We start from the raw sequence: 21,454 nt of genomic DNA on the forward strand, positions 1-21,454 counted from the left end.
GGTCCCTCTGCGGCGGGGCTCTGGGTTTCCCGGAGCCCGGTGGCTCTGCTAGGGAGGTCGCCGGCCCTCGGAGTCCGAGCTCCGGGCTGCACTAAGGTGCACGCGGTCCCCGCCGCCCCCACCAGGCGACTCTGGTGCCCGCTGGAGTTCGGGAACCGCTTTGGAAATCTTTGGTTTTCAGACTTCCCCACTCCCCTCGAGGGCTTGGGTGGGGACAAGAAACCCAGACCCCTTGGTGGCCACCCACCCTCGGCCCCAGGGACGCAGTGCCAGCCCGGGGAGGGGGCGGGGAGCGACAGTCGTGGGTGCCTGGAGGGGTTGCTTCTTCGCCTGAGAGGGAAGGGGACTTGGTGGTGGCCAGCCGGGGTGTGTAAGGGGTGGCGGGGGTCTGACCCATGTCCTTGCTTCCCAGAGGGCTTAGAGAATGTTTCCCGCCCTTGATGGTAGAACGCCTCCTTTCCTTACCGGTTCCCAGTTTGTCCTGCTCTTACTGTCATTCTTCAGATGTGGGGCATCGGAGCACCTCGGTGCCAAGCGCCTTCCCCTAAGTGACACCCATCAGTGGCTAGAGCTGCTGGGAGCATGGGGACCCAGCAGCTGCTTTGGCTTCTCCTTATCTGACACTGGGCCTGTTTCTCCATCTATAAATTCAGACGGAGGGAGGGGGCCGATTTTTTTTCTTTTCAAAAAAATTGTGGTAAACCATACAAAACATAAAATTGGCCATTTAAGCCCTTTGAAATGTACGGTTCTGTAGCTCCAGTGTGTTTTTAAGAGTTCTGTGCTTTTGGTAGGCTTCTCTCCTCCCTTCTCACACCCGGGAGGGAAGTCCGGGGCTTCTCAAGCTAACTCTGATTCAGACCGCCATAAAACCCTGCAGCGGAGGAAAGAAATACTTTGCTCATCCCATCCTAGGTTCATGGGCTGGGGCCGTGTAAATTAGACGAACAAAAGACAGCTTAACCACCAGAAGTTAGTTGCACATGGGCGGGGAGGGCACCTGGGCGCACTCAGTGTTGCGTGGCTGGAACTTGAGCGAGTCTGTAGGGCATCTTAGCAAAGAGTAGTAACTTTGTCAAGAAGTGACAAGACGGAGACTTTGAGTTTAGTTTCTGGGGAGCGAATTGTGGGGAAGGTAACTAACAATACAAGGGGCTGGCTGGGAAGGTTTATCATGTAAGTTCTGGGGCCATCTCGAGGCTGCTAAGAGACCAGAGCTGCCTCCCTAACTTCTGCCTGTCCTGGAACAGAGGGGAGAGGGGACAACTTGACAAATTTATGTCCTGCTTTTAGGCAAATGGGGGAGGGCAGAGAGCTTTGCTTCTGTCGGCTTCTTCCCAGGTACCTTCGGTTCAATATAATCAGTATGCCAGAGTGGCATATTTTGGGATGGCGTATCCTGCTCACCCTTCAACCTGAATCGCATTTCCTTTCTGTTTCCAATTCCTAAGTAGGAATGAATGCTTACGTTTCCCAAAGGTGGTAGGTCCTGATATTTTACTTATCTGCCCACCTCCAAATTAGTGGTGACATGTGACCCTAAGTGCTTTCTTCCCTGATTTATCTGGCTGCGATCTGGCTACTTGTGTGGGGGATAAAGGCTAAACGTCAGGTGATGGCTTCGAATGTTGCCTTTATGTGTACTGTGTTTGTGACGATCTCCGTGGCTTTTAGAGCAAACCTCTGAGACAACAGGGAATGGAGTCAAGAGTCACCATTCCAAGTATGGGAAGACATCCTGTGCTAAGTCCGTCTGGTATCACAAAGTAGGCTTCCGGGCGCCTGGGTGGCTCAGTCATTAAGCTTCTGCCTTCGGCTCAGGTCATGATCTCAGAGTCCTGGGACCGAGTCCCACATCGGGCTCCCTGCTCGGTGGGAGGCCTGCTTCTCCCTCTCCCACCCCTCCTGCTTATATTCCCTCTCTCACTGTGTCTCTCTCTGTCAAATAAATAAAATCTTAAAAAAAACCACACACACACACACAAAAACAAAGCAGGCTTCTGAGGGCACCTGGGTGGCTCCGTCGGTTAAGCGTCTGCCTTCAACTCAGGTCATGATTCCGGGGTCCTGGGATCAAGCCCCACATCGGGCTCCCTGCTCAGCGGGGAGTCTGCTTCTCCCTCTCCCTCTGTGCTCTCACTCTCTCTCAAATAAAAAATAAAATTATTTGACAGAGAGAGACACAGAGAGAGAGGGAACACAAGCAGCGGGAGTGGGAGAGGGAGAAGCAGGCTTCCTGCGGAGCAGGGAGCCCGATGCGGGGCTCGATCCCAGGACCCCGGGATCATGATCTGAGCTGAAGGCAGGCACTTAACGACTGAGCCACCCAGGCGCCCCTAAAAAATAAAATCTTTAAAAACAAAACAAATAAAGCAGCCTTCTGAATGTCAGAATTAAGTGTTTTCACATGTGTATAGTACCATCCGTCACCTGTCCCCACACTGTCTTGCTTTTCGGTATGCTCTGCTATGATCCCTTGTTTGATACCTTTCCCCATGATGTCAGTAGAGGCTTAACAATGATCTGCCACCGTATTAGGTCCTAGAGGCTAGCAGAGGCCATTTATTTGTTTACTTGACATATTTATTTATCATCCAACTCCCATCCCAGAGGACTAAGCCATGTAGTACTGAGTCAGCATCCTGCCTCTCAACCCCTATTCTTACTTTTGGTTCAGGTTCCGGAAAGATACTGGATCCCGACAACACATGTAACTCTTACTTGCAATCTGTTTTCCAAAAGAAACGTAAGTGTGCTAAGGATTTCTGGAATAGAGAGACTGTTTAGTGTAACAGAGTGTCACACCGGAAACCCAGCGAGCTTAGCCATTGATTGTGGGTCATAGAATCAAAGTTACGAAACTTATGAGTTCCTTTAGTTTCCCTTTTTGTTAAATGAGGTAGTTGGGCCGGATCGGATATTCTAAGTAGCTTAGTTACAGACCAAGAGATCTCTTGCATTTTATATGATAGCTGAAATCAGACTTAAAACCTCTTGCCTATTCCTCATAAGCTGGGAAGAAAGTGATCTGGCAAACATTGTAAAGAACACAGCTTCCAGGGTCAACCCAGTCTCCCCTGGGCAGATTAGGGGCTCAGGACCAGATGAGGGTAGGGTTTTGTTACTCAGAACTAGCAGGAGCTTCTTAGCTTGCAGACTATGTGTCTCACCCCAGATCCCAGATCTACAGCATCAGAATCTGCATTTAACCAGATTCTCAGGTGATTCAGATGCCAATTAAAATTTAAGAAGTGCTGGGCGCCTGGGTGGCTCAGATGGTTAAGCGTCTGCCTTCAGCTCAAGTCATGATCCCAGAGTCCTGGGATCGAGTCCCGCATCGGGCTCTCTGCTCCTTGGGAGCCTGCTTCTCCCTCTGCCTCTCTCTCTCTCTGTCTCTCATGAATAAATAAATAAAATCTTAAAAAAAAAAAAAATTTAAGAAGTGCTGCTTTCTGATATGTCAAGTGGTCCTTGGGACAACTGCAGAATGTAACTACAGTTGACCTTGAACACACAGGTTTGAACTATGCGGGTCTGCTTATATGAGGATTTTTTTTTAAATAAATGCAGTATAGAATTGTTCATGTATTTTCTCTTATGATTTTCTTAATGACATTTTCTTTTCTCTAGCTTTATTTTAAGAATATAGCATCTAATACACATAATGTACAAAATGTGTATTAACTGTGTTATTGGGAAGGCTTCTGGTCAACAGGAGGCTATTAATAGTTAAGTTTTGAGGAAGTCAAAAATTATACAAGGATTTTCAACTGAGCACACAGGTGCAGGGGGCGGGGCAGTGTGGTGGTGGTGGTGGGGGGGACTCCCCTAACCCTAACCCCAGTGTTGTTCAGGGTGAACTGTACTGTAAAACCTATTGTCCCTATTTATGTATGTTCTAATGCCAACTTATGCAGAAGTATTTAGACCTTTCCTGAGGACTTTTGCCTCTGCTAATGGCAAACCAATTTATACTAACTCTCCCAAAGAAGATAGCTAAATTAAGCTAGACCATATATATATTTTTTTTTTGACTATATATATATATATATTTCTTGAACAGACTGTAGTTTCACTGTGAATCATCTTGGTGGTCCAGAAAAATCTCAAGACCTGAACTTGAATTCAGGGGCTCCCAGACAGCTAGTAGCCTTAAAAGCAATTTAAAAAACCCTCTTTGGAGGAAGAGAACGTCATGGCAGCTCTGTATGCACACTCTACAGAAACAATGCCCAGGAAATAATCACAGTCAAACAAGTACATACGGAGATAAAAAGGCATGACAAGAAAATTCTGGAAGGTGTTGGCTCTGTCTGTTGCCGTGATTGTGTGATGGTACCATGGGTGTTTGCTTAAGTCCAGACACATTAAGTTGCACATATTAAATATGTACTGTTTTTTTTTTTTTTTAAAGATTTTATTTATTTATTTGAGAGAGAGAGAATGAGAGAGAGCACATGAGAGGGGGGAGGGTCAGAGGCAGAAGCAGGCTCCCTGCCGAGCAGGGAGCCCGATGCGGGACTCGATCCCAGGACTCCAGGATCATGACCTGAGCCGAAGGCAGTCGCTCAACCAACTGAGCCACCCAGGCGCCCTGTACTGTTTTTTGTACATCAATTATACCTCAATAAAGCTGTTAAAAAATTAAAAGACCCTAACAGCAAGAAACAAGAACAACAGAAACAGGGTCTCCAGATACTGGGATTATCTGAAATAGAACAAGAAGCAGTTATGCTGAGCTTAATTATGGCAAAGAACCAGAATCTATACAAAGTAACATAGCAGAGTCGAGAAAGAAACAAATAGAAATTCTAGAATTGAAACATAACAAGCAAACTTAGAAATTTGGCAAGCTCTGTTCTTCAGATTCCCCTCTGTGTCCCATGTTTTCAGAGATAAGGATGCTCCTAACCTCTGTTGTAGAGAAGGCACCTCTCGTATGACGGTTTTAGGACCTGCTTAGGGGTAAGGTCAGAAAGCTCTTCTCCCACCATTCCTCAAATTCCTTCAGCTTGAACTATTCAGTATGCCAAGCTACCATATTTTGGGGGAGCGTGACCTATGCCCCATCAAGAACAGAGTTTCTGCCTAAGAGGATGAAAAAATTCTGGAATTGGATAATGGTGCTGGCTGGACAACACTGTGGATCTACTTACCACCCTTGACCTGTATGCCTAATAATGGATAAAATGGTAAATTTTATGTTAGGTATATTTTATTGCAAGGAGACTTTAGTAGAAAACCTACAGCAAATCCTACATTACATTTAAAAAAATTGAAACTCCTTTTAAATGCAGTTGTTTGAATGGATTAATAAGTACGTTTTATGAATTTGCCTTCCCTCCTATCTTCACCATGTCTTTCTTATTGATGTGGGAAAGAAAGGAAAAAGAAAAATTAAATTTCCTTACTTCATACAGCCCATTGACAAGTCCTTGAAACAGGCAGAGTAACCTTCCTCTGGGAGCTCAGGTGCCTTGATGTTGACACTTTGCTAAGGGCAGAAGGCAATCTTAGCCCGACCCCCAGGATCCTGTAAGTCTACTTTAACTAAAATTCCTTTGGAAACTTCCTTTATCTCTACCCCCCAAGATACATATTGGCAATCATCCTCCAAGCATATGATCCACCGATATACATCTGAAGAGTCTCATGATGAGTTTTTACTGAACAGTAATAAAGGACCTTTTCCTAACAATAGCTAGACCCCCGGGATCCTGGAAACCTTGTTTCCAAAATACCTGGGAGACTTACGCTATCCCTGACCCCCTCCAACTTAAAAGTATATAATGGGCCACTCGTCATGACCCCAGTGCAGCTCCTGCTGCCCACGGGTCCTGTGCCCAAGCTTTAATAAAACTACCCTATTGCACCAAAGACGTCTCAAGAATTCTTTCTTGGCCATCGGCTTTGAACCCTAACATCTTTCCTACATCATTATGACTTTACACAGTGAACTAAAACATGTTTTGTTTTGTTTTTAAAGATTTTATTTATTTATTTGACAGAGACACAGTGAGACAGGGAACACAAGCAGGGGGAGTGGGAGAGGGAGAAGCAGGCCTCCCGCGGAGCAGGGAGCTCAATGTGGGGCTCGATCCCAGGACTCTGGGATCACGACCCGAGACAAAGGCAGACGCTCAATGACTGAGCCATGCAGGCACCCCTAAAACATGTTTTTTAAACACAAAGTTTTATACTTCAGGTGAGTAAAGATAGCTCCTATAATAAAAACCAGAGAATCCTTATCTTTTTCATTAGATGGAAGGAATATACAACCAGGACATCCATCCCTTTTGGTGAAAAACAGAGCTTGAGATCTCTGTCCTGGCTGAATATTTAACTTAACAAAGTGCTTAGTAAATTATACAATGTCTTACGTTTAGATTCTTAAAAAAAAAATAAGCACATAGCACACAGAAGGATTTTATTTATTTAATTAAATAAATTTATTTATTTATTTAAATAAATAAATAAATAAATAAATAAATAAAATCTTAAAAAAAAGGAAGATTGTTTTCAATTTTCCTTTAATTGGAACAGATTCTCCTCTTAAAGGGAGACTTTGATTATTCTGTTTTCACCCCCCTTCTTGGTTATAAGCGCATTTATAACTTTAATCTCTCTACCCTTACTCCCACCCCCAGTAAAAGTATTTAAATATTTCATTTGCCTGAAGAGAGGGAAGGTCGTACCACAGCCGATAAGAAAGTGTCTCTCCTTAAAGCTACTGTTCAACAAACTCCAGGAATCTCCTCCAGCTTTAATCCATTAATTAATATCATTTAGGCACTTCCTGTGTATTAGGGGCTGGGCAGGGGGAAGGTATATAAAGAAGCAAAGGAAGTGCCTGCTGTCTGAGATTTCCTATTCCAGTGCAGAGGGAGGGCACCTCCCCTGCCCTAGGGCTTTGCACACACTAGGTGTGTGTTTAATACATGCAACTTGACAGAGGTATTAAATAGTCATCAACTTAAACTACCAGCATTTCACTTTCAAAGAAATGAGGACAGTAGGGCAACCTATATAGGTTTCATGGGCACCGAAAGCAGGGCTCCTAAGTTAAAAAGGCAATTATGGGATCTGTGGAGGCAAATTATCTAAATCAGGAGGGTGGGGAACCTGGGTGGCTCAGTTGGTTAAGCGTCTGCCTTCAGTCGGGTCATGGTCTTGGGGTGCTGGGATCGAGCCCCACATCGGGCACTCTGCTCAGTGTGGGGGGGTCTACTTCTCCCTCTCCCTCTGTGCTCTCCCCACCCCTCTCTCAAATTAAAAAAAAAAAAGTCTGGAGGAGCTAGCCTGGGGCTTGGGAGTTCCTGGTGGACCCCACAGTGGCCAAGGAAGACCCAGAGTGTGAAGCTCCAGGCAGGAAGGAACCAGCTGCTAATGGCTGCAGGTGTTCACCATTCTGTCCCTATCCTCCTCCTTAATCCTGATGACTACGAGAAGGTGGTGGTGTGATCACCTTGCCCAAGATCACCATGTAAGCTGGGATTTAAAACCAATTTCTCTTGGCTCCAAAACCCACGTTGCCTCAAGATTAGAAGTGGCTTTGGGATTAAGGGTTAATGTGAACAGATGAAGTTTAGAAAAGTATATGTCTGTCGGCTTCTTTGAGATCCTGCCCTAAAGGGTACACACACACACACTTGTAATGGAATGCAAAATAGCTAGATCATCTCTTCCTTCTGCATGAATGTCTTATTTCCTACGTAAAAACCTAATGGTATGGAAAAGCATGGCTTGCCTGGATAAAAGCCTTATGAGCACAAAGCCATTTGGACCACTGAGGTCACAGCAAACGTGGACTGGCAGAAATTGACCAGACCTTAAGCTGATTTAAATTTTGATCTTTAAGGGCACCTTGGTGGCTCAGTTGGTTGAGCATCTGACTTCAGCTCGGGTCATGATCCCGGGGTCCTGGGATCGAGCGCCTTGTGGGGCTCCCTGCTCAATGGGAAATCTCCTTCTCCCTCTCCCTCTGCCCCTACCCCTCCGCTCGTGCTCTCTCTCTCTCAAATAAATAAATAAAATCTTAAAAAAAAATAAATTTTCATCTTTAAAACGACAAGCCCTAAGTAACAATTACAACATGGTAGTACAGATTATAAAGTTACTGGCAATGAATCACTTCACAGATTTTCTTTTTTTTTTTAAGTAATCTCCACACCCAATGTGGGGCTCACAGATTTTAAAAGTATAACTGATGTAAAGTAATAATCTAAAGTTTGTTTTTTGTTTCTTGGGTTGGTTGGTTGTGTTTGACTTACAGAATAGGGTTTAAGGAAAGTCAGCAATAAGTATTTTAAATTTGGCTTGGTCTGTTTAATAATGGGATAAGTATTTTAAGGCTTTAGCCTCAGTGCTTAAAGATTGCTGAAAACCAGTAAAGACTGGATCATTTGCAGCTCAAGCTAAAACCTTGCATTCTAGGTGTATTAAAAAAAAGTTTTCTCAAAATAAGGACATTTATATTATTTTGGGGCTAATGAGATGATGAAGGAGCCCTGCTCTGTGCTTGGCCAAGTTTTCTGGACTGGAAAGGCTTTCTGGGAAGCCCTGGGTGGCAGTTTCATGTCGGATGAAAATGAAATCTGTTAGGCAAACAAATTAAAATGGGGATCGGCACCTGGCTGGCTCAGTCGGTGGAGCGTGCGACTCTTTATCTCAGGGTTGTAAGTTAGAGCCCCACGTTGGATGTAGAGATTACTTAAAAAAAAAAAAAAAAAAAACCTTAAAAAAATTAAAAATTAAAAAATGAAACAGGGGTCAACTCTGGAACCAAACTACCTTCATTGAGGCATGTAATTCTCTGAAATGAAGATTCTTGGAACTTTATTTTACATAGTAGGATAATCCTAAATGGGAGAACCATGCATGCTCTGTGGCTCATGGAAATGTCTAGGTGATGAGCCAGCGTCGAGTAGTGCCTGACTGCCTATTAGACCATGTCACCTGCACCTAATAGTCCAGTGGCACCCATCTACATTTTCTTGAGTTAGAGCCCAGTGGTCCTTATGGTACCCCCACATTTCAACTCTTGATCCTCTCCGCTCCTCATCTCCCTCATTCTGCTCCAGCCATCCCAGGCTCCTGGTGGTTCCTGAAACCATCTGGCATACCCTTCCTTGGTGTCCCTGGGCTCCCTGTGATCTCTGCCTTACGCTCTCCCCAGAAATCTGTGTGGTTTGCTTCTTCACCTCATTTAGCTCTTGCCCAAAGTGTCATCTGGCTACCCTACTTAAGATAGCAACAGGTGCCTGGCTGGCTCAATTAGTAGAGCATGTGACTCTTGATCATGGGGTTTTGAGTTTGAGCCCCAAGTTGGGCATAGAGATTACTTAATTAATAAATAAAGTAGGGGCGCCTGGGTGGCTCAGTCGTTAAGCGTCTGCGCTTCACTCATGTCATGGTCCCAGGGTCCTGGGATCGAGCCCTGCATCGGGCTCCCTGCTCAGCGGGAAGCCTGCTTCTCCCACTCCCCGGGCTGGTGTTCCCTCTCTCTCTCTATCTCTGTGTCTCAAATAAATAAATAAAATCTTAAAAAAAAAATAAAGTAAAATAAAACAGCAACAGTTACCTCTAGCTACATAATGTGCTCAAAGCTACTAAATGGGAAATGGGGTTCAAATCCACTGTCTATATCAAAACCTGGATATTCTCAGCATGCCATGTTTCTTCTGTGTGTGACTTTGTTTTAGGTTTATTTTATTTATTTTTTTAAGATTTTGTTTATTTGACGGAGAGAGACACACAGAGAGAGAGAACACGAGTAGGGGGAGTGGGAGAGGGAGAAGCAGGCTTCCCACTGAGCAGGGTGCCCAATGTGGGGCTTGATCCCAGGACCCTGGGACTATGACCTGAGCCAAAGGCAGACGCTTAACGACTGAGCCACCCAGGCGCCCCTGTTTTAAGGTTTATTAAAGATTTCAGGGCGCCTGGGTGGCTCAGATGGTTGAGCATCTGCCTTCGGCTTGGGTCATGATCCCTGTGCTCTGGGATCAAGCCCCACATGGGGCTCCCTGCTTGGAGGGGAGCCTGCTTCTCCTTCTCCTACTGCTCCCCCTGCTTGTGCTCTCTCCCTCTCTCTGTCAAATAAATAAAATCTAAAAAAAGAAAAGAAAATTCTAAAGGGATAGTAGTATATGCATATTTACAGTGGCTTTCGACCTTTTTTGTTGTTTAGAAACTGTTCAAATGCTTTTTTTTTTTTTTTTAAAGATTTTATTTATTTGACAGAGACACAGCGAGAGCAGGAACACAAGCAGGGGGAGTGGGAGAGGGAGAAGCAGGCTTCCCGCGGGGCAGGGAGCCCGATGCGGGGCTCGATCCCAGGACCCTGGGACCATGAACTGAGCCGAAGGCAGACGCTTAACGACTGAGCCACCCAGGTGCCCCTGTTCAAATGCTTTTTAAAATTTTTTTAAAATTTTTATTTAAATTCAATTCATTAACTATAGTATATTATTAGTTTCAGAGGTAGAGTTCAGTGACGCATCCGTTGTCTCTAACAAATACTGTCTTAATCCAAAGTATAAATACATAAAGCAGACAAAGGCTGAGTTGCTGTGTTTGAGTTTGGGTTGGGGCCTGAGTCCCGTCCCCTTGGCTTCCTTGTCCTCTTCTCTGCCTCTGGGGTGACTCCCAGAACTGCTTCTTCCAGGCCCCGCTTCAGATCCATTACCTAAGGCACAGCCAGCCAATGACTCTTCCCTGAAAGCTGTTCAAGCTTTTTTTTTTTTTTTTAAGATTTTATTTATTTATTTGAGAGAGAGAATGAGAGAGAGCACATGAAAGGGGGGAGGGTCAGAGGGAGAAGCAGACTCCCTGCCGAGCAGGGAGCCCGATGCGGGACTCGATCCCGGGACTCCAGGATCATGACCTGAGCCGAAGGCAGTCGCTTAACCAACTGAGCCACCCAGGCGCCCCTGTTCAAGCTTTTTAATCAAGCCTCTGGATAGAGTTTTACCAGGACAACTCCCTACAGATCCAATTTCGGCAGCAAGCAGCATTGAAATTACAAAAGAAACACTAGTGATGAAAAACAATGGTTCTGGGGCTCCTGGGTGGCTCAGTCGTTAAGCATCTGCCTTCAGCTCAGGTCATGATCCCAGGGTCCTGGGATCGAGCCCCGCATCGGGCTCCTGCCCGCATCGGGCTCCTGCTCGGAGGGAAGCCTGCTTCTCCTTCTCCCACTCCCCCTGCTTGTGTTCCCTCTCTCGCTGTGTCTCTCTCTGTCAAATAAATAAATAAAATCTTAAAAAAAAAAAAAGAAATACAATGGTCTGAGGACAGCTGCCAAATTCTTAGCTTTCGCATCTCGAGTGAATGTTGAGATATCTTTTTTAAAAATTGTTTTTTAAGGTATTGACTTTGCTACTCGTAAGATAGCCAAGCTGCTGAAGCCACAGAAAGTGATTGAGCAAGATGGGGATTCTTTTACCATCCACACATACAGCAGCCTGAGGAACTACTTTGTTACATTTAAAGTTGGAGAAGAATTTGATGAGGATAATAAAGGCCTGGATAACAGGAAATGCAAGGTAAAAAAAAAAAAAATTCAAATGATAACATAGGCTCTTGATTTTGCAAGATTAACTGGGCCTTCTTAGTACCCGTTGAGGAGTCTGCCAGGGCAAACCAGCCTCTTCTCCCCTCTCTCATGCAGAGCCTGGTCACCTGGGACAATGACAGACTCACCTGTGTCCAGAAGGGGGAGAAGAAGAACAGAGGCTGGACCCATTGGATCGAAGGGGACAAACTTCACCTGGTACTTGCCACATTTTGTTCTTGCGTCCCATGAGATGATACAGTATTAAACCATGACAGTGTTCCCATCATTCCAACCCGCTGTTTTCAAATTGGCATGTTACCTTCCAGTGTCTGGTGAAGTAGTCTTTTTCATTTACGACAGAACATATTCCAGGTTTCAAAATAATTTTCCTGTTTAATTCGTCATGTATTAACTGAAAAAAATATAGAGGGGCACCTTGGTAGCTCAGTCGGTTAAGTGTCTGCCTTTGGCTCAGGTCGTGATCCCAGGGTCCTGGGATCGAGCCCCGGGTCAGTCTCCCTTCTCCGTGAGGGGCCTGCTTCTTCCTCTCCGCGCCTCCTGCTTGTGCTCTCTCTCAGTCTCTCTCTCAAATAAATTAATAAATAAAACCTTCAAAAAGAAAAAGAAAAAAACATAGTTCTTATAGATAATATATACGTATATTACATTTACCTTAATATATATATTTTATATATATAAAATAAGGTAGCAAACTGGTTTCATAATATTCTATCAGGTTGGTGAACTATTCATTTTTAGAAAACATTTCCATAATCTCAGTGTCCAGGAGTATTGTTTTTAGGGTGTTTTCTGCTATTGCTTAACTTCATGTAAGTAGAGCCTTTTGCATCCGTGGATTTACTTCCTGAGGAAGACTTCACAGAGAGGAGCATTGTCAGAGCACGTCACGGCTGCTCTCTACTTAGTGGCCTTACTTCCAAAAGATCGTCTCCTTGCTGATGTCACCAGCACTTCATGAACATACTAGTTATAGCTCAAGCTAATCAATAATTTTGAAATACAAATCAGAAGGTATAGGGGCGCTTGGGTGGCTCAGTCGGTTAAGCGTCTGGCTCATGATCTCAGCTCAGGTCTTGATCTCGGGGTTGTGAGTTTAAGCCCCACATTGGGCTCCACACTGGCCGTGGAGCCAACTTAAAAAAAGAGAGAGAGAGAGAAGGTATAAAATTGTACATCAAGGCTTAATTATGGCTTTTTTCTTTAAAAAGATTTTATTTATTTGACAGAAAGAGAGAGAGAGCGAGAGCAGGAACACAAGCAGGGGGATTGGGAGAGGGAGAAGCAGGCTTCCCGTTGAGCAGAGTCCGACGCGAGGCTGGATCCCAGCACCCTGGGATCATGATCCGAGCTGAAGGCAGACGCTTAACGACTGAGCCACCCAGGTGCCCCTAATTATGGCTTTTTAAATGAAAATTGCTTCCTGCCATATGTATTATAATGGCTTACATTTTTCGAGTGATGATTTTTCGCTCAATTACTGTGCTAAATCTTTGTATGCATTATCTAAGTTGGTTTTCAAGACAATCCTGTGAAAGGGACACTATTTTTTCCATTTACAAATGAAGAGACTGAGATTTAGAAATTCCCCAAGGCTGCCAAGTAGAGATTCAAATCCAGATCTGATAAAAATGTGTGCTTTCAACTCTATGCCTTTTTACCTTAATGTATGGAAATCTAAGCTGGACCCATGAAAACAAAATTAGAGCACTTATCTTAAAATTGGATGTGGGTGGTCTTTGAGGGTCTGGGTAGTCTTTGATTACAAAGGCATTGAATATATTTTGATTTTGGGGGCGCCTTGCTGGCTCAGACATGGAGCATGTGACTCTTGATCTCGGGGTTATGAGTTCACACTCCAGGTTGGGTGTGGAGTATTCTTTAAAAAAAACAAAGATATTTTGATTCTAGATTGATAAATCTTACACTCTTCTGACAATAGAAACAAAATTAAGAAACTTGCCATCACAAAAATGTAATATGGAACTTCAAGGAAAACACAAATACGTTTGAGGATACACAGGTGAGTTGGCTGTAAGAAGTAATGTTCAAATTGCATGCATCCTTCTTGGTATATACATGAACTCTGCCCAAGCAGAGAATAGAAGGAGCCTTCCTCTGAGGATACTCACAGGGCAATCTCTCCATGCTGTGATATAATACAAAATAAGTATTTGGTCTTGGTATGTGCTTCCTAAAACCCTCGGAATCTGCAGAGTAATTAATGAGTGTCTCCTGTAGGCTAATGAGATGATTGGTGGTTGGGGTCTTCCAGATGGCCAAAAATTTAATCAATCATGCCTATGTAATGAAACCTCCACAAACACCCCTAAACGAGAGAGTCTGGAGAGCTTCCTAGTTGGTGAAAACATTGATGTGCTGGGACAGCGTCATTCCTGAAAGGGGCATGAAAGGTCCGCACACGCACCCCCATACTGTGTCCTATGCATGTATTCGGCTGTTCTTGACTTGTATCCTTTATAATAAACCCGTAATGTAAAGAGTGAACCGTTCTTGCAAATTACTGAACCTGAGGAGGGGGTCATGGGAATCCTGTTCATAGCTGGTCCGTCAGAAGTTCGCGTGGCCTGGGACTTGGAACTGATGTCTGAAGAGGGAGCAGTTTTTGAGACTGAGCCTTACTTAACCTGTGGGGTCTGTGCTAGCTCTGGGTCGCTAGTGTCAGAATCGAATTGAATTGTTGGACACCCAGTTGGAAAAGACACCACGTATTTGGAGTCAGAAGTGTTGTGAGTAATAAATAATAATAATAGCCTGCATGCCCACTCATCTTCTTTCTCCTCCTATTCCTCCATGTCCCTAGGAAATGTTCTGTGAAGGCCAAGTGTGCAAACAGACGTTCCAGAGAGCCTGAGCTGTATCCAGCCACAGAGCCCATGTGTGACTGCAGCTGAACATTGAAATCTATCCCCAAATGAACAGATGTTCGTCTGTCCTGGTTTGGTGATGGGAACTTGTGGTCGGAGAGATGTCCCACAGCCTGTACCAGAAGTCATTTACTCTAACTGGGGCAAAACGGCTCCGTTTCAATAAACCTGTCCAACAATCCTGACTTTTTTTCCTTCTAAATTTAGTGTATCCCATTATTTGAAGAAGTATTTTGAAAGCCTTCTAGGTGCACCATGGACACACCAATGAACAGGATGTAATTCCGTCTTCAAGGTCTAGTGAGGAAATGGATAAAACAAGCATCGGAACCGCAGTGATAAGTACAGACAACTATGAGAACTCAGGAGGGGAAACCTGACTTTTGGGGATGAGCAAGTGGCAGCAGGGGTCAGGGGTAGCGGAGGTGGTCTCCAGGCTCAGAACTGAAGCACAGGTGGGCAGGAAGCATCGGGAAGCATTCCAGGTAAAAGGCTGGGGGTAAGCTGGAGGGATGTTTGAGGAACTGAAAGAATATGTTTGCTGGAGCAGGGGCGAATGTGGATGGAATGGTAAGAGATATCAGAGGAGGCTGGAAGGCAGGCAGGGGCTCTTTCATGAAGAATCTGGAAGACTCTGGCGACAGAGCTAAGATTTATCCCCAAAGTCATAGGAAGATGGTGCCTGGCTCTAAGCAGATCTGCACAGCCAGGTTGGCTCACAGAAAGGAACCCCAACTGCACAGGGGAGAAAGGGCTCTAGGTGGGGGATGCAATTCGGGAGCCAGTTTAGAAAGCACTGCTAGAAATCCCAGCGTGAGGTGGTGACGGTCAGGAGTACCTGGAGCCCAAGTCTCAAATACAGTGAATGGACTCGGGGCTGGAGAGAAAAAGCTAATCATGTAGGACCCAGACTCATAGTCCAAGGTGGTCAATGAGCCATGAGCTGTAGGGATGATGGAAGGGGAGGGGTCAAGGGAGATGCCCTGTTTGGGGTTCAGGCAGCTGTAGGAAGAAAGGCAGGAGCCAATCAGAAGGCAACACAGAAGAATGAGCTCTGGATCTTGAGGGGCCTGTGCCCAGTTTAAGCCAGGCCATCAGGAGAGGATGAGATGATGTGAAGCACATAAACTCTGCATGTGGATGAGACTGTCTGGGACACTGTGTTTATAAGTAATCTCTACGCTCAGGGTGGGCTCGAACTTACAGCCCCAGAATCAAGAGTGGCTTGCTCTACCGACAGAGCCAGCCAGGCGCCCCAGGGACATTGTGCTCCAGGTGAAGAGAGAGAAACCTGAGGCCCAAAGGGGTACATTAGCAGGGGTGGCCAGGGGGGCTGGAGAAACAGGGGGGCATCCAGGAAGCAAAGGCAAGAAACATTTCAGGGTCCAGGGAGTGGTGGGCACTTGCTGAGATGTCCCAGGCAGCAATAAGTCAAGCTGGATGATTCTGCCTCGGTGAGGTTGGTTCAGGGGCAGGGCTGGTTCTGAGCCAGCACGCTGGAGGGTGTGGAAGTAGGGGAGGTGAGCAAGTACAGACAGGGAGCGTTTGGCTGAGAAGCAGAAGGAACGTGGGGATAGTTTCAGGAAGGCCTGCGAGGGAGTGACCAGTTCAGACGGGTGGGACTGCTGGATCACAGAGTCAGCATGGGGTAAGGGAAGTCAGGAGTGCCCACGGTGAGCTAGGCTCTAAGCTGGGCTTTAGGGGCTCTCTGGACAACAGCTGAGGAAAGGTCTATGCCTGAAAGGAGCTTATAGACTCTAGAAAGTGACAGAATTCAAGAGGAAATTAAAGTCTGAGCATCAGATCTAACTCTTGTTTCAACTAACAGAAACCGACTTGTTTGACCTTAGCAGCAGTGACTTTAGAGCCAGAGAAAGTCAGAGGGCAATTGTGGGTCCAATTAGATATGGTGACCCCAAACAGAAAGACTATGAAATTGTTTCAGGGTCGAATCAGGTAGTAAGTGGATTAGCTGAGCTGGCAGATGGACACCTGATTTGAGAATTATGTGGTGAGTAATCTTTCTTTTCTTTTTGGTGCAAAATGGTGGTTTACTAAAGCCCAGGGACCGGACCTGTGGGCAGAAAAAGCTGCAGCACTGGGGTCTCGAGGAGTGGTGATTACATAGTCAGGACTTGGAGGAAGTAAGGAAAAGGGAGGTTTCAAAAGAACTTTCATATGCTAAAGAGGACCGACCTACAAGATACCAGAGGCCTTAACATTGTCAAGGTAAGGTTGTTTTCCCCTCTAGCAAGGTATTAACATTAAGATAGTTGGGACATCCCTGGAAGAATGCCACACATTTCCCACCCTGGGGGGTGGGGGCAGGTTGCAGGGTGTCAGCTTGGGCTTTGTCTTCAGCTAGCCTTCTGCTCCATCATTCCCCGCCCTGAACAATTTTGACCCTTAAATCTTTAAGGTGGTTAGGTGGAAAGTGGTGAAAGTGGAAGGTCGCATGTTCTGTAACGTCTTCCTGCTGAATAGGGGCGTAGAGATGTCCCTACCTATGGGTCACTATTGGTCAGTTGGGGAACACATAGGGGAGTTACGAGAGGGCATTGTAGGGATGGAACCTCGACACCAAGCGGAGAGATACTGAAAAAGACAATGCATTAAGATTAGTGCTCCTAGTGTTCCGGAACCTGGACTGGATCGCCCGACGCAAGAACCAAGCAGCACTCGGAGATCTTGGAGGCTAGGAGGTTTATTTAACGCCCGCGGGCTCAGAGGAGAGTGGTCTCCGAAGGTCTGAGCCCCGAGCACAAAGGGGGCAATTTATACACTTCTACTTCCGCATACTTGGCACTTTTGGCGCATGTGCAAAGCGGGGCAGGGAAAAGAACCCGAATTGGTGCGAGCGGGAAGCTGAGCAGGGAGAAGAACCTGGAAGAGCCCCGGGGCAAGGACTGGGACTCTCCCACTGGCTCGGTCGGCCATCTTAGGACACAGATTTTCCTTATTCCCCCCTTTGATACCCCTTTAAACACCTAGTTTAGAGGTCACCATCTTCATCTTCTAAGGGGCGATAGTGAGTAAGGAGTAACTGGAGTCTGATTTTAGCAATTTGAGTAGTGATAAACCTAGTAAGGGCATTAAGAATACAAAGACCAAATGCTACTATGAGGAGAAGCAATAGGAGGGGGCCGACGAGGGGGGCGAACCAAGGGAACCATTGTGAGACGGTATCCCACCAAGTTGTCCGCTGGAGTTTTCCCACCGGTGATGTACTCGTTCCTGTAACTGGGTCAGAGTTTCTTGGACCACCCCAGCTCATTAGCATAGAAACAACATTCCTCCTGTAAGAAGAGGCAGAGCCCCCCTTGCGCAGCCGTGAGCAAGTCGAGCCCGTGCCTGTTTTGGAGGACCGAGGCCAGTAAAAGTGGAATCTTTGACCTTAGGTAGAGGGAGCCATTGTGGCTAACCCAGCAGCAGATGAAACCCATGGACAAGTAAGTGCAGTAATACAGCCTAGAGACACCCAATAAGCAATGACAATAGTAAGCTTCTGGGGGAAAGTCCAGTCAGGAGGGGCAACAGTGTAGAGTCTGACTCCCAAGACGAGGGCAATCACGCCGATGAGAGCCAGGGACCACGGTGAGCAGGTGTCCATCAGTCAGTGGGGTCTCATTGAAGGTGAAGCCGGAGTGGGTTTGTGAAGTCTGGCTGGACTCTCCACTGGCACGGCTTCTCGTCCAAATGATGAGCTTTCTTCACTCTGGAGTGGTGGACCCACGGGTGACACCTGAGACCTTGAGGGCAGTAGGGGCGGTTAGAACAACAGTGTGGGGCCCTGTCCACTGTGGTTTGAGGGGGTCTTTCTTCCAATCTTTGACCCAACTGAGTCCCCTGTCCGGAAGGAGTGCACCTGAGACCCAAAGGAGATTGGGGCCCTCTCAATGGTATACTTTTGTAATTTATTTAGGGTGGCCCCCAGGGCCTGAAGCTGCTCCTTTATCCCTTTATCTCCAACCTGATGCAAGTTTCCTGGAAGGCTTCCCAAGCAAGCATGGGGGAGGCTGTCCGTATATTAATTCAAATGGGGAGAAACCTGATGTCCCGGGCGTGCAGCGAGCACGCAGGAGAGCTAGGGGTAGTAGATCCGGCCATGGGAGGTTAGTCTCCTGACAAAACTTTGCTAAGGTTCCCTTGAGGGTGCGATTCATTTGCTCTATTTTTCCTGAACTTTGGGGCCGGTAAGTGGTGTCGAGTCTCTAGGTGATGTTGAGAGATCTGGTCAACACCTGCACAATGTCTGCCACAAATGTGGGTCCGCTGTCACTATGGATTGTCAATGGCAGGCTGAACCGGGGCACGATCTCCCGCAAGAGGACTTTAGCTACTTCCTGGCTTTGCTCCGTCCCGGTCGGGAAGGCTTTGACCCACCCAGAGTATGTGCATCTATTACTAGGAGATATCTGAACCCCCTGCTCGGCTGCACATCTGTGGAGTCTACCTCTAGATCTTCGAAGGGGGTTGCTCCCATCCTCCGGACACCTGGCGGGGGCCGTGGTGCAGACCGAGCATTATGTTTAGCACATGTTAGGCACCGTTCACTCGGTGCTCGGCCTAGTGCTGGCAGCGGACTGAGGCAGTGGTGCTTCTTGAGAAGGGCTCTAATGCAGTTTTCCCCAGATGAGTGAGTTGGTGGTGTTCCTTGACTAGATGCCCTCCAGTTGCTGTCGGAACAAAGATTCGTCCATCTGGCATCATCCACCATCCCTTTTCAGTCCGGGTGGCTCCCTCAGCCACGGCCTGTTCTTTTTCCTTTTCAGTGTTAACTGGGCGGGGGGACTTCTTCCGGGGGTGTCAGGGCCATGGTGAGGGAAGGGGCTCTGTCTGTGTCCTCACTGGCTGAGGTCTTGGCTGCCTCATCTGCCAGATGATTTCCCCGCGCTATGGGGTCATCTCCTTTCTGGTGTTCCTTACAGTGCAGGATTGCTGCTTCCTTTGGAAGCCAGACGGCTTCAAGGAGTCTCAGTATCTCCTCCTTGTTCTTGATAGTTTTTCCTGTGGCGGTTAGGAGGCCCCTTTCCTTGTAGGTGGCTCCGTGTATATGTACGTAGCGAAGGCGTGCCGAGAGTCAGTGTAGATGTTGACTCATTTGCCTTCACCAAGGGTGAGGGCTCGCACTAAGGCATATAATTCAGCCCGTTGAGCTGACCATCCAGCTGGTAATGCCTTAGCTTCTAGGACTTTAGTGGTTGTGGTTTATTCTTGGTAGGATAAAAGTTTTACATTTAGTGCTCATAACTTTAAAGGTCTATCTTAAACCAACAAACTTAAATATTGAATTATATTCCACCTGGGCCCACTCCATTTTCAGTTTTTACCTGAAACACTGGTGGGGAAATCTGGAGTGAGCGGTGTTAAGTCCAGGGAGTGCTCTTCTTGCTCCTTGATAGCGAGGGAAGGAGCCATGGTGCCTGAGGCACCGAGGATGGTCTGGAAGCCAGCTATGCAGAAGAAGAAGGGGGAGGGGGAGACAGAAGAGGCAAAGTGTTGCCAGAAGGCAGAGAAAGCGTTCCTGGTTCTAGAGCTCATCAGCTCCAACAGAGGCGCAGACGCCATGTTTTCCCTCCAACAAGAGGAAATAGGCCATCCAAGTCAGGCCAGAGAAGACAGGGAACTTCCCCGAAACAAAGCGAGTTTCAGCAGCTGCTTGGGAATATTCCTTAAAGTCCCCGTCCTGAGGGAGACTAACCACAGTCTGCTCCAGTTATAGCCATTAACCCAAGCAATGAATGAGGGACAAGCCCCCACGTCTATTAGGAAGAACAGTGAGAGAGAGAGTGTCAAGCGTCCCCTTCGTCTGGAATGGCCCGTGTTTCCTCCAGCAACCTGGGTTTCCTCAGAGGAGGCCTGTTTATTTTATTTTATTTTATTTTTTTAAAGATTTTATTTATTTATTTGAGAGAGAGAGAGAATGAGAGACAAAGAGCACGAGAGGGAAGAGGGCAGAGGGAGAAGCAGACCCCCCGCTGAGCAGGGAGCCCGATGCGGGACTCGATCCTGGGACTCCAGGATCATGACCTGAGCCGAAGGCAGTCGCTTAACCAACTGAGCCACCCAGGCGCCCCTCAGAGGAGGCCTGTTTAGATAATTGTCATCTAATATGTTGGTGGGGGTGGGGGTTACAAGCTGACACATTTGGGCAAACACATTCTTCCAGAGGCTGTTAGGTCGGGGTCCTGGTGTAGAGCAATGAAGGCCTAGGTATGAGCAATGAAGGTATCCTAGGTCCATGTGCCCTGTTGCCTGCAGAGGAGATCTAACCGATAGACCCCACTGAGGCCATGCTGTGTTACAGGAGCTCAGTCCTTTCCTAAGTTTTGCAATCCAAATTGTTTCCAGTGGGTTAAAAGGCACCCCAAGGGGGAGTCCTTGGGAACCGAAGAAAAGAGAAAGTCCATTACCTAGAAAATCCCCCTGACTCCCGGGTGGTGTCCCATGAGCAGGATATGTCAGAGGCTCCTGGTGTCATAGCGACCTGAGGCGTTCCTGAACAAAATCGCTATGATCACTGCCGCAGTTAAAGGCCCCTGTAAGAGGGCGCCTGGGTGGCTCAGTTGGTTAGGCGACTGCCTTCGGCTCAGGTCATGATCCTGGAGTCCCGGGATCGAGTCCCGCATCGGGCTCCCTGCTCGGCAGGGAGTCTGCTTCTCCCTCTGACCCTCCTCCCCCTCATGCTCTCTGTCTCTCATTCTCTCTGTCTCAAATAAATAAATAAAAATCTAAAAAAAAAAAAAAAAGGCCCTTGTAAGAGGGAGGCCTGCCCTGCCCCCGCTTTCCCATTGCATCCTAGGACTGAAATATCATGCCTTGAAGGTCATGGATGAAGGTCATGCCTTTACCTGCTTTGAAGGTATTTTACCTTGATCTTGCCTTTAAGAACCTGCCGCTTTTAACCCATGGAGAACACTAGAAAAGTTTTACAATGGGAAAATTACCGAATTTTGTAATTTAAGTAATTAGTAGAGGACACTGATGGAAAACA

General features: G+C 46.7%; 1 protein-coding gene and 1 long non-coding RNA gene across 4 annotated transcripts in view; one reads left to right on the forward strand and one right to left on the reverse strand.

Moving 5' to 3' along the window:
• Positions 1-14,662, forward strand: part of RBP7 (retinol binding protein 7) — a 15,152-nt gene extending 490 nt beyond the window's left edge. Inside the window, exons 2-5 of one of the 2 annotated variants that reach the window (XM_081816895.1) lie at positions 11,365-11,543; positions 11,669-11,770; positions 13,484-13,595; positions 14,397-14,662. In XM_081816895.1, coding sequence (XP_081673021.1) covers positions 11,365-11,543; positions 11,669-11,770; positions 13,484-13,585 — 383 coding nt within the window. In that variant the 3' untranslated portion in view covers positions 13,586-13,595; positions 14,397-14,662. The remainder of the gene's footprint in view (positions 1-11,364; positions 11,544-11,668; positions 11,771-13,483; positions 13,596-14,396) is intronic. The other variant, XM_006745682.3, reaches the window with a different exon arrangement.
• The window catches only part of LOC115945002 (uncharacterized), a 43,074-nt gene continuing 33,088 nt past the window's right edge, over positions 11,469-21,454 (reverse strand). For both annotated transcript variants that reach the window (XR_014144495.1, XR_004079485.2), the window contains one exon: positions 11,469-19,913. This is a non-coding gene — a long non-coding RNA (uncharacterized LOC115945002). The remainder of the gene's footprint in view (positions 19,914-21,454) is intronic.

Source organism: Leptonychotes weddellii, chromosome 4 (genome assembly GCF_054177405.1).
Source record: "Leptonychotes weddellii isolate Sample4059 chromosome 4, ASM5417740v2, whole genome shotgun sequence".
NCBI lineage: Eukaryota > Metazoa > Chordata > Mammalia > Carnivora > Phocidae > Leptonychotes > Leptonychotes weddellii.